The sequence below is a fragment of the Neodiprion virginianus genome, chromosome 1 (assembly GCF_021901495.1).
Source record: "Neodiprion virginianus isolate iyNeoVirg1 chromosome 1, iyNeoVirg1.1, whole genome shotgun sequence".
NCBI lineage: Eukaryota > Metazoa > Arthropoda > Insecta > Hymenoptera > Diprionidae > Neodiprion > Neodiprion virginianus.
Window position 1 is genome coordinate 5,396,772 of NC_060877.1, and position 13,316 is coordinate 5,410,087.

General features: G+C 34.2%; 2 protein-coding genes across 3 annotated transcripts; one reads left to right on the forward strand and one right to left on the reverse strand.

Annotated features, from left to right (window-relative positions):
- LOC124302363 (40S ribosomal protein S24) lies at positions 1-3,802 on the reverse strand. Of its 2 annotated transcripts, none has more exons than XM_046758491.1 (4): positions 3,661-3,802; positions 3,219-3,287; positions 2,472-2,795; positions 1-100 (listed from the first exon to the last, which is right to left on the reverse strand). In XM_046758491.1, exons 1-4 carry the CDS (start codon positions 3,661-3,663, stop codon positions 98-100), a joined length of 399 nt encoding a protein of 132 aa, XP_046614447.1. In that variant the 5' UTR covers positions 3,664-3,802; the 3' UTR covers positions 1-97. The 2 variants fall into 2 exon arrangements, with proteins under 2 accessions (XP_046614447.1, XP_046614438.1); XM_046758482.1 differs by having other exon boundaries at positions 1-1,391.
- Positions 3,796-11,708, forward strand: LOC124302252 (NAD-dependent protein deacetylase sirtuin-1). Its single transcript, XM_046758205.1, has 10 exons — positions 3,796-3,943; positions 5,697-5,826; positions 5,908-6,142; positions 6,275-6,490; positions 6,617-6,824; positions 6,942-7,100; positions 7,177-7,453; positions 7,539-8,404; positions 8,499-8,654; positions 8,863-11,708. The coding sequence occupies exons 1-10, from the start codon at positions 3,796-3,798 to the stop codon at positions 8,961-8,963; spliced, it is 2,496 nt and encodes an 831-aa protein (XP_046614161.1). The 3' UTR covers positions 8,964-11,708.
- Positions 11,709-13,316: the final 1,608 nt, after the last annotated feature.

Consider the following 13,316-nt stretch of genomic DNA (forward strand, 5'->3'; position numbering starts at 1 on the left):
TTAAAAGTTGACATCACAAAGATGGGCTTTTATTATTTAATATTATAATAAGGTTTACATGTCGTTGCCTCATGTCAAGATGTAGACGTCAATGGATTTACTGCAAGAGAAAGAAAAAAAAACATTGTTTTGCCAAAATCAATGAATAATCTTGATAGATCATTTGAATGATGGAAGATAGATTTTCTCATATTTTTCAAAGCGTAGTGAATTCGGATAGATGAGTGAACTTTGAACAAGAAAGTGACTCCTATGATTTGCACTAAATGAATCAACTTTTAACGATCTAAAAAATATCAGTGTAATGTATACTTGTTTCATAACTTGATGATAGCAAATTAATGGAGTAATTTTCATTGTTCATAGTATCTTCTATTCTGCGTGAGCTTGAAGTTAGATGTGGCAGATATTTATAATGGTTTTTTTTTTTTTTTTTTTAAACAAAGAACCAATGGTGTTGTAATCAAGCTACCCAAAATGATTCCCAAGTGCAAGAATAAAATTATATATAGTATCTTTCATTCACAAACTGTAACGAATTTTTGTCCGGTGTCAATTTTGCAACGAGCTATTTGCATCACAATGAAGATCTCTGATGGTGAAGTAACTGCATCGATAAATCCGTTACAATTCAGAAATAAATTAACACAACCAGAACAATAGGATGATAAGATTTCAGTTTCTCCCTCATACCAGATGGCGACAGAAATGATAATAAAGTAATAAACTGAATGTGGAACGATACAAACTTAGCCCTTCACCTGAAGCATGCAGCACTATGATTTACAAGGTAATAAGTAAATTAATTATATCATAGGAGGTCAAAACCTGTCATAAAATACGTTTTCGTGACATTACGAAAAAGTTAACTGGTGTTCAGCAAGAGTGCGATTTTATCATGCATTTGATTGAATCAGAATTCAGAACAAGTCGAAAAATGAAAATATATGGTTGATTGATTATGAGAAATGCCCAGCAAGTAAATTGTAAATCATGAACTGCGTGTTTGTACATTTTCTATGATGCAGCACATAGAATATGTGAATCTTGAAATCAATAATGAACAAGTAGCGAATGAATAAGCTTACAGAATTCAATGATCCTAACAGCTTGCTGAATGAGTGTACTATAAACATTAGATAGAATTAATTCAACAGATCCATACGAAATTTACTTGTGACATAATCGAACTTGATAAATCTGTAGTAAGTTATTCAGCAAGCTACAGAATATCGAAAATAAAAATAAAACAGTATCCCATCGATAGCAGCTGTTGCGAGGACATGCGGACCACGATTAAACATCATAAATATGAGACATCCTCTCGCCATTTCTCTCTCTTGAGAAACAGAATTGCAATGTGAATGATGTGCATTTGTCTACTTCTTTGCCTAGAAAGTGAACAGAAAAGCGTATACCACCAATGCATGCAGAATCATGGTAAAATTAAGAATAATAGTAAGAAGTAATAGCAGATCATTTCAACTGATTGTCGAATTTGTAATGATGCATCAAAATTTATGGCCGAATAGCTTCGAAATTTTATAGACACAGTAAAATTAGGAATGATAGTAAAAATGAGTAACATATTATTTCGACTGGTTCTCGAATTTGTAATGATGCATCATTCATGGCCGAATAGATTCAAAATTTCGAAGCCACGATATGAAAAATGTCCCGATATCTTCAAAAATGCTCCATTGGAGTAGAAGCCAAGCTATTTTTTAACTCCGTCATAACCGAAGGGAAATTGTTAAATTTAATCAAAGATTGAATGACATGAAGGTGACGTTTGCATGACTTACATTTTAGATGGTACAATCTGATGAACCAAGATATTTGTTTTTGAAAAAAAAATTATGTAAAAGAATGACCCATCACCAAAAAATAGATATTAAATTTAACAATGTCGTATTGTTTTAAATATAAATCGTCATTAAAAAATTCACACTTGATTTATGGATGAGATAGTCCCTTATATGTAAATAATATTGAAAAAAAAAAACATATTGAAATCCTCAAATTAAGTCGAAAAGCAAGAAATTTATTTACAATCAGGATCAATTTATACTCAGAACAATACGGTACATACTATAATTGAAACTTTGACAAAGCACCTGTACCAGATATCTATTCAAATCTCATGCCTTTTGCTACCTAATAGTACGTACTTTATATCATAGTATAGCTTGTACAAAAGCAAAGTTCTCAGTGTCAGTCTTTCACACTTTAAACTCACAAATGTTTAAATGTAACTAATGTAATTGCTGGCTGAAATTCTCAAAAACCCTTGCAAGAAATACTTTTCAACTGTTTCAAAGAATCTTATTTGTTGTACAATGCCATACTAAAGAGAATAACAAACAATACTAAATGATCAAAATCGATAACTAAAATTTTTCTTAATGCAGTGTACAAAAACTACGAATTGATAATAGTGTACTTATAGGAGTTAGAAATAATCAATTTACCTTCTTGGCTGCAGCTCCAACCTTGCTCTTCTTGGTACCTCGTACCTTCTTCATTCTGTTCTTGCGTTCCTTGCGCTGCTTTCTCGTTTGCTTATGCTTTTCATAAAGACCATGCCTGGCCAACCTGTGTTTAGGCTCAAACTTTTTGGCAAAGTCCAAAGTATCGTAGATAAGACCAAAACCTGTGGTTTTTCCACCTCCAAAATTAGTTTGGAATCCAAAAACAAAGACTACATCTGGGGTCACTTTGTACATCTTGGCCAGTTTCTCACGGATCTCTGTTTTGCGTACCGACGGTTGTCCGGGATGCAACACATCCACGACCTGATAGAAAAATACAGAAGCATGCAAACAACTACATGAATAAATGACAGCAGTTATTTATATTACGATACATTCAATGATCTCCTGACGAATAAAATTTCCACTTCATTGCGAGAAACTTTCAATACTTTTGCAATTTTCTTTGAATTACATTATAGTGTCTAAGAGGTAAAAACAAAGCAATTGGCAGTATGGTGATAGGTTATGATGGCATCCAAAAACGTGAAATCGTATCTATTTATGATATGTACTCTATTCATTGATGAATTTGTCCCTCATTTTATATATTCCTATCAAGTCATGTTGAAGGAACGATTGATCAATGCAATTACTTGCTACTTGAATTTATTAGACGAACGGATTCAAGAGTGAAAAGCTGCATTAGAAGAACAAATCGTTCGGTAAAAAGCTCAAAAACCTTACCATTTGTTTCCGGCATAATAGCCGATTGGTCATAAACTTTCGGGTCCTGATCGTAGCAGTGCCTTCAGTCTGAAATAAAGAATCAACACACATATCACTTTGAGGTTAGGTCGGTCATTACGGAACACTGAAGCTAATGAGTTTCGTTCAAGGTGAAAATTGGTAAGAACATCATGTTCTCGAGTTTCGGCCCGATCGGAGTATAGCGTAGCGTGGGCAACAACATCGTAGAAATGTGTTACAATAGCGTTAGCCTCCTCCATGCTGACTTTTCGGTTAGTTGAAGACTTATAAAAAAAAATAATCCATGACCCACTGGGACGGAATACAGGATATATATTTCGGAGAACTATTAGTTCAGACCCATTTAGGGCATTTGAGTCAAACAATTTTCACTTCTTATGAAAGATTCCACTCAATTCGACGGATGAAAAATACGTACCATCTTGGCAGTTTGTCGTACGACACGGAAAAGATTTGACCGGAAAAGAGCAGCGCCAGGCACAGCCACGACAGTCTTGCCATCTGCTTCCTATAGCGGCTACGAAGCGAACTACGGATTGCATAGCTGTTGAAAATGGCGTCTCATTCGGAGCTGCTAGAATATTCGTCTCCAGCTAAACGTCGGAAGATTGACTGTGACGGTCACGGAACTTCTCAGGGGTCGGAACGCGATTTCGGTGATTGCAAAGCGTCGCACGAGACGGTCCACAACGATCTGGAAGGTATTTTTGAGACAATATGCTAAATTAATAGTGAAAATTTTTCTATATTAAAGATGGCGGCCCGACAGACGGCCGCCCATTTTCATCGATGCCGTTTGTTCTTGTCCGTCGTAGGGGGCGGCCCGCCATGACAGTTCGTCGAGTGCGGCGAAATTTTTATTTTTCATCGTTTGCCTATTTTGAAAAATAACGTCGCTCTTATCCCCGCATAAATTTTGACCATATTATATCCTCATCGCAACGAATCGGATCTCGGTCAATATTTATTTATAATTTTTCGCTAAATAATATTTACATTCGATTCTCGTTCTTCCGCGCGAACTGGGGTCACTGACAGAGAGATCTCGCTCGGTACGAAGTAGTCTAGTGGCGTTCACAGATGGCACAAGTTCCACAAACGCAAAAGATAATACGAACTTGACGTTTACCAGAGCCCGCGAAATTATCTGTCAAATATGCAACAGCACATCGGTTGTTACTTGTTTTTATTATTATTATATTACTTGATGCACATATATATATACATATTTTTTTTTATCATTCATTATATTTCTCTACATTTTCATTTCATTCTACCAGGTAGAGAAATAAAAAAAAATTATGAAGTTTACTTCATCAGATGGGCCGCCGCACACGATTTTATGAAAACTGTTCATTAGATGTAAATAATGCATGGAAGTATATTTTTACGTTCTTATTGTTTTTTTTTTTTTTAAGATTCCTTTTCTTAGAATTGGTATAATTACTCGTAATAAAGCACAACATAATGTCTTATATGATGGATGTTCTATGGAAAATATGTAAATTGAGTAATGATGTAATAATCATATGTTAAAATTAAATTGTATATAAACAACTTCATTGATTAATAAGCGAACCATTTAGTTTATAATCTACTGTGTCATAGGTATCCAAAAGGAAGATTAAGTTAGGCAAATTGTAAGAATTGAGAATTATAGCTCTTATAATATAGTCTACATTTCAATGAATTTCGTAAAAAACCAAGAAATATATTTAAATTTACTAAAACTATGCAAGTTTTTTTTCAATACTTTAGAAAAAATAAATGTTACATTCTTATTTTCAAAGGACGATTTGAGAATTGATATGTCTGCCATTTCTTTTTAGCTCTGCATGTACCTCTGTAACATTTGTATGAAATTATCGATCAACATCAAATATGTGTAGAAAATGTGAATTGTAAGCCGTCCGAAAATTTCTCATCCTCAGTTAATGTGGGACAATTTCCTTGCGAAACTACTGATTCCTAGTATGTGAATTATTGTTTGATTGTGATTATGAGAGAAGCAATTATCATTTCTACCACTAATAATGGTATTCTTTTGATATTTCTTTTTGCAATACAAAATGTACCTCAAGTGTAAGGTATTTTCATGTAGCGGAGTATATTTTTTTGGTTTTTTTTTGGCATGATCACCAATTAGTGAAGCTCAGGGAGATATTGATCCGTTTGGAGAGTCACTGATTTTTATATTTCATCAATGGAACGAATTGAATGCATAAATAAACTGATCCTAATATGGATGAATTAGCTGATCATGAAATGTAAGTATGAAAAATAACTTTCATGCCGAAATTGAGTATTATCAACAGAATTGTATTAATGTTGGAAATGTTTAAAGATTATTTTCAACAACTCACTTTCTTATGTAGCACCTGAATAAAACATACTTTCAATTTCGTTTAGTTATCATAAGCTCGGAGAGAATAAGATAATTTCTTTTGGTTCCAGAAACTTTGGGTGGCGACAGTGGATTTACAGAACTTGGCGACGGAACTAAATCTGCACCAACTACACCAGAAACCAATCTTGTACCAACACCAGCTCGCACAGATTCCACAAGTGAAGATACCAGTTATCCGTAAGATCAAATTGTCATTAAATTCTCTTGTAATGACATACCTAGTTATATTATAAAGGCTGATTCATTTCGCTTCTTTAGACCAGACACAGCAAATGAAAAGGACGACGTATCGTCGACCGTATCAAACTTGTCCGAATTATCGGGGCTTTCCGAGCTCTCCGGAGAGGCGGAAGACGGACCACAGTGGAGACCCGTTTCTTCTTGGGTTCAGAAACAAATGCTGACAGGAGCTGATCCTAGGGATCTCCTGCATCATCTTCTCATGGATTCCACACAGATACCTGAAGAGGTTGATGACCTCACTCTGTGGAAGGTAAGTATTTATTGATGTTTCTTAAAACAAGACTTGGTCGGTAATAGACAGTGCTGTAAAAACAATCAAACAAAAACGAAAAGAAAGTGGATGTGTTAATTCAAAAAATTTGTTTCAACCTTGTGGTTTCAGATTATTTTGAACATGATGTCAGAACCACCTAGAAGACAAAAGCTTAGGCATATTAATACACTCAACGATGTAGTTAGGCTGATAAAATCAAGCCGAAAGATAATCGTACTGACTGGAGCAGGTGTAAGCGTGAGCTGTGGCATTCCCGACTTCAGAAGTAGAGATGGCGTTTACTCTAGGCTAGCACAAGATTTTCCTAATTTACCCGATCCACAAGTGAGTCTACCCGAATAAAATGCCGACTCTGAACTGTATTATTTTTGTCCATTAATATTAATTCAATCCGAAATACAATTGAGTGTCAATAATTCGAAGATTCTAACGAATTCATTTCATTTTTAGGCAATGTTCGATATAAATTACTTTGCACAGGATCCACGACCGTTTTTCAAATTCGCTCGTGAAATTTATCCTGGCCAATTTAAGCCTAGCCCCTGCCATAGGTTTATCAAGATGTTGGACAAACACAAGAAGTTGCTTAGAAACTACTCGCAAAACATAGATACCCTCGAGCAGGTAGCAGGAATTGAGAATGTGATAGAATGTCATGGTGAGTAACGATAATTATTTTTTACAGCAATAAATACATGGTTTAAGTGTAAGGCAAGTGCCGACAAGTTTTACTTCCAATTTAGTATATATATTTCGGACGTATTTTTGTTTACAGGATCTTTTGCCACAGCATCCTGTACAAGATGTAAATATCAAGTTAGAGCAGATGACATAAGGGAAGAAATATTTGCCCAAAAAATTCCAATGTGTCCAAAATGCAAAGCAAACACTTTACCCTCCATTACGGAAATGGATCCGAATGATAATTACAGAGGTGAGGCAATAGTTGTCAAATACGTACACTTTGGCTGGTTGAGCCAAGGAAACTAACATTCATGGTATTTTTCAAGATCTAGTCAATCAGGGGATAATGAAACCAGACATTGTATTCTTTGGGGAGGGACTTCCAGACGTATTTCACGACGCTATGGCAAAGGACAAAGATGACTGCGATTTATTAATTGTTATCGGATCTTCTTTAAAAGTAAGACCAGTAGCATTGATTCCATCTTCCATTCCGTCTCATGTACCACAGATTCTCATAAATCGAGAACCTCTTCCACATTTGAAGTTCGACGTAGAGCTATTAGGCGATGGAGATGTCATAATCAATCAGTTATGTCATTTGTAAGTATAATACAGTGGGTATACTACCAAAAATAAAACAGACGATGGGACCATCGGTCAAAAATTGGTAATTGAATTTCCACAGAATGGGGGACAACTACAGTGAAGTTTGTTGGCAAGATAACCTTCTGAATGAAGCTACACAATTATTGCCATCTAGGTATACAGCTGACGATTCGTGGGAACAAAGTCAGGACACTACTACCAATCATGAATTTTCTCAAGACAGTGTTGAGCTCAATCTAAAATCGCATCACGTGTCAACAGAAAGTCAAGATAGCCTGATGATCAATGCAAACACAACACCTAAGCACTCCGAAAACACAGATATCTGTATTTCCCCGTTTCATGCTGGTCACATGGAAAACGCCGAGGGATTCACTTTGCTTGGCGAAAGTCCAAAACGACGATTGGGTGACTCCAGCGTCGAAAGTAGTCCGAAACGAATGAACTTTGGAAATAACTCAAGCTCAGAGTTAATTGATTCGTCTCTACAGTTGTTGGACAGTATCGATTCAAGTCGTGTATTGGCCACGCGTAATGATCGATTAATATCGGTAGAATCAACGTCAGAAAATAATGGACAGATTCTCAACTTAGAAGAGTGCCATGTTGTCCCAAGACTTCTCAACTCAAGCTCGTCCAGTACAAATGAGTCCGCTACCGAATCACCTGTCACAACAGTCACTTCCACTCCAACAACAATAAACAATTTGTCTGTTTCGATTGATCGTGACATTGTAGATACAGAAAGAATAAATTCAAAGGCAAGACATGTTTCTATTGACTCAGCGATGGATTCTGGTATGGGAGACAGTTGCAATAGTGTGGACAGTTCCGAAGAAAAAGTGATCACTGATTCTAACGATGAAGAAATTACGAAAAGAAATGATTTTGAGAGGCGTTGTTGGCAAGCCAAAGTTAGAGAGAGTCTTGCGGCCCGTTTACCAGGTGAACTAACTATGCATACGTTTATTTTCGCCCATTACTTGTACTTTGTTATTTATAAATGTAACTTTTTCCTACTTATTTTTTCCTATTGCAGATAATTCCTACTACCAAGCTACAGCTGGTAGGTACATTTTCCCTGGTGCTGAGGTCTATTCTGATCCAGAGGACTATGATCATTGTTCTCTTTCGGCAAATTCTGATAGTTCGGAAACTGATAGCGATTCAACTTCTGACGACGAAGAAGAGACTTGTAAGTTTTGTACAGTTCTAAAATAATTAGCGACATTGTTCATCTGTATAGTAGAGATTTATAATTTTATCCTAGGACAATGCAGGTCTAAATATTTAGGGGTTCAACCCTAAAGAAATGTACAACCTTCTTACTCTGGAATTAAGAAGAAAAAAATTGCTTATTTGAATGAAATGTGATCTGTAATTTTTTTTCTTTTTTTTTTCAGGTGCAGATGAGGAATTCTCTGAAGGTGCGGATATTGACGGAGAAGGTGATGGGGAAGAGGTTGACTGGGCAAGTATTCCTTCAAAAGAAATTCAACGCTAGTCTCCAGGAAATATTGGAACATGGCAGTCAATTCTTATTGCAACCACTTTGGAGGATTTGATCAAAGTTAAATTTAACTGTCAAAATCAACGAGAAGATATATGAATACATCAAATTCAACTTGCATTTTACATTCGCAGCGAATTAAATTTGTTTTTTTTTCTCTCGAAATTATTAAACATTACGAGAAGGAACATAAATCCTTATTCGTAGTGCCTGATTTTGTTAAATCCGTTACCAGATTATGAAGAGAAAGGAAGAAAAATAGTATGTTTGAAGATTTGCCAAATTGGAGTACGTATATTGATAGTGTACCGGTTTATTTAGATTACCGGTAAATCTAAATTATTAATGTTCGTTATTTTAAGTAGGTAATAGAACAGTAATGGCTAAGTGTATTAAATTATTACTCAGTTAATAATGGCATCGCCTATTTTGTCAATCGGCGATAAGACATGATAATAATGGGCACGTTTCCATTTGATTTCATCAAAACACATAATATGTCGCGTTTTCGAGTGTAGCGCGTTCCGAAGATTAAGTTACGTATACGCAGATCTAGTCCCCGGGCGGGTTTTTGAAATATCATTTTAACTCCAACATTGGATCAAGTATTTATAATTTATTGTTCGAAGAAATGTTTATTTTGACATCGCATTTATACTGATGATATGTTAACCTCAGCCGACGAAATGTGTCTAAATGTGAAATTTGATACAATTTTTTCCTATGCAAGCCGTTACATTCAACGGAAACTGAAATTATTGTAGCGATGTTGGAGGTCCGTAGACAAACGTGGTTTTAAATTTATGCCAGTTATTAATCAATTTCACGAAAAACGTTTGTAATTAATTCTTGCGTGACTACGAACTTCGATGTAATTTAATGTTAGTTGAATGTTGTTAATTTATCTGTGAATATCTGTAAATATCGTTCGTTTTGCTAACACAACTATATTTCATTTGTTATCATATAATAATAATACGAAAGATGAACCTATTCAATTCTTTTTTTTTCCGTTAGATAATCAAGAGTGAACCGTGGAAAATACAAATGTGCGGACTTATTTACGAGTACACTTCGGGTAATGAATTCTGAGAACTTGTGATGTCAAAGTTGAAACACAAGAAAAATATTTTCTTTCTCCGATTTCTATCAAAGTCTAGACGAACATTTGGATCTCAAGAAGAATTTTTGCACCCTTGGTGAAAGAATAACTGTTCATTTCTCAGAATTCATCCACAGCAATTTACTTGTATTTTGTCGACACAATATGATGCACAATTCACTTTTAATCACTGTAAATATCGTTTGAATGCAAATTTTGTGAATAATCCACTTAATCAGTTGAACACTTCGATCCTCACATATTCTGTCATTATAAAATAATATTCTATTTTACTATTGGCAAATAAATGCAGTTATTACATACATACGATATATTAAGGGATGTAATACCCGTTTCTATAGGTAATTCTAGTTAGGAATAAAAAATATAGAATAATAATAAATATGCGCGCAAGGTTGGAAAGAATGTGTACTTGAAGCTTTGAAATAGATTAGTTGAATCGTTATTGAAGCACTTTTATCGCGAAAATCTGAAGGGGATCGTCGTGTCGCAGTGAGAAGAATATTGCGCGAAATTTAATTTGAGTCGTGTCAACCAAATGAATCTAATTAAATTTCTCAAATTTTGAGTGAAAACTTAACCAATGTTCATTCAAGCATGGTGAGAAAGGCTCACATTTATACATGTATTGGTATAAGGATTAATATAATTGAAAAACTTTTTTGAGCGCTGAATGTGTGTAGGATATGAAAATTTGAAACTTGATCTTGTTATCAAACACAATCCCCCTCCCCCAACCATAAAATGTGACTAGATTCTAATAACCGGCCATTTCGATAGCTGCTACTTTCTGAAATTACACCCTATGTGTAGCGAAATTATACATGCATTTAAAAATATCAATTACAGCATGCTGCAATGGTTTGGAAATTACTTCAGCTCACTAATTATGGTTTTCAGTTTAATTGGAGCACGGGCGAATGTACAAAGCAATGTTAGATAATCCTTTCATTGCGTGTTATTTTTATAAGGGTGAACGATTAGCTATTAGCATTTGCAACTAGGGATAAGTGCGGCGATTATGACAAAATAATACAACGATTGTAAAACTCTTTTAGGTTTAAGGAGTAACTGTTTTCACGTCGTTTATAAAATCTATCGAGATACTAAGGATGCTTACTATTTCGAAGATTTTACACAAAACAGTATAATGATTTTGTCATTATTGTTGCAATCTTAGTTTTTGTTTATATAATATATAAGGAACAATGAGGTTGTCTGCAAGTATATTGTTCTTAATGAATTAACGATTTAATGTAAGATATAAATATAGTACGTATACATATTCGTTAATCAATAATATTAATAAATACGATAAAATAATAATAATAATAGTAATCACAATATCTTAAACGTAAATGTGGGAATGAAATTTTCATGGACTAAGAAAGAAACGAACCGTAGAAAAAGGAAACGAAAAACTAACTAAACACGCGAGATTACTAGGTTTATGTATTGAGCTTCAATTTTCACTTTCCTCTGCAAAGGGTACATGAGGTGCTCTTTATTTTTAATGGCAGATGTGATCGTCGGTTGTTCGATTTTCGGATGTTAAAGAAATAGAACAGATAAAAAAGAAAAAAAAAAAAACAGGAAGGAAAAATTAGTAACCCTAAGATTGATGGGAACGATTGAGCAATTTGGTGAGTTTCGAGAAACTCTGTTTGCTCGGTATTAAGAGAAATAATATTTTATACAATAAGACGAAAAGTTACATACCGCTTTATATTATGCAAATATAGCTTTATTTATAGTTTTGTTGTACGCCGTTTGACTTGATAAAAGAAGAGATTGAAGAATTAGGTATTATATCCTGGTTGAAGACACTTTTTTTTTCTTCCTTTGTTTCCATATGATTCTATTTTTTTAAAAATAATTTATTTGATTATTAACGTTTGTATATAAAGATATAGTTGGAAGTAAAAATGTTCTTGTAATTTCACGTTCTTTCTGCCTCTGTAGTTTCGTTTCTTTGTAGGATTTATATCTGAATAATGGCGTATTGCTCAAAATTTGTACCAAAATTGGCAACTGTTGTGTGTCTTTTTTTTTCTCAACTACTTGTTCAAGTTTTATGGTGAAAAATGTAAAATAATCGCGTTTAACGATTGGCTTACTTTGTTATATTTTTTTTTTTTTATCTTTTCTTTTTTTTTATCTTTATTTCTATCTTTCAAACTCTGTCTCTCTCTTTCTCTTCTCTCTCTTCGACAGCACTGATTTTTTGTATAGATCTACGTATACCATGTATCACATATGTAAATATTTATTATTTCTAATATTTAATAGATCATGGAATCTTTTGTAAGGTTGGCTGTAATTTGAAGGCTCATCAACAGTGTGTTTGATACAATTCTTCAGATGATTTTTTCCTCTCTCTTTTTAGCCTAGGAAAAGTTTTCACATTTCAGCAATCCTCGCAAAACAGTATATTAAGGAAGTTCTGATTCGTTTTTTTCTCTTCTTTCTTTTTTTTTATATATAATTTGTTATTTAATATAAAGAATGTTATTAAAAAAAAAAAAAAAATGTTCTCTTTATTATTATATAAATGTTGTAAGAATTTTTCGTTTATTTTGGTATTACTAACGCATAAGCTTTACCTCGTAAATTAAACATTTTTCTATCATAATTAAATAGCATTTCTTTATTCTGGCACCTTTTTTACGATCAAATATACGTATTAATGCATATGCGTATGTACGTTAACGATATTTGAAAGAGAGACATCCTATACATGTTCTCCGTTGGACTTCGAATTACAATAAGACAGAATGATTTAGGTTTGTAAAGAAAAGTGCAGGAAAAGTGTCGCCAGAAAAATGATTAAAAACCAACGGCCACTTGTATAACATCGCAATTTCACCACGGCTGTACGAGGCACCTTGCTTTTCAGTGTAAAGTTGTAACCGTTTTTTTTTTCGCGAATTTCAGTACTACATATTGACGCAGCAAGTGCAAACGATTATTATTAAAAATGAATCGTGAAACCTGGGTACCACGACTTGGAAATTTACGATTATTCGGTGCGAAGAAACTCTCCAGAAGGCGATTCCCCGTGCCACGGAAAGGATGGTGAATCTCGCTCAATATCGCTATTGCTCTGGAATTTTTATGATTGACGAACAAAGTTGTTGGAAGAAATAATCATCAATATGCTTCGTCCGAAATGACATTTAAGAAAATCCCAACTCATGTATGACAAAATATCAACTATTCCTGTC

Excerpts from the sequence above, each read along its gene's own strand:
- LOC124302363 (XM_046758482.1), bottom strand. Across the intron at positions 2,796-3,218 it reads TATTATGCCGGAAACAAATG|GTCGTGGATGTGTTGCATCC; the intron begins GTAAGGTTTTTG and ends TTTTTCTATCAG.
- LOC124302252 (XM_046758205.1), top strand. The coding sequence starts at position 3,796 with ATGGCGTCTCATTCGGAGCTGCTAGAATATTCGTCTCCAGCTAAACGT. Across the intron at positions 3,944-5,696 it reads GGTCCACAACGATCTGGAAG|AAACTTTGGGTGGCGACAGT; the intron begins GTATTTTTGAGA and ends TTTTGGTTCCAG. Across the intron at positions 6,143-6,274 it reads ATGACCTCACTCTGTGGAAG|ATTATTTTGAACATGATGTC; the intron begins GTAAGTATTTAT and ends TTGTGGTTTCAG.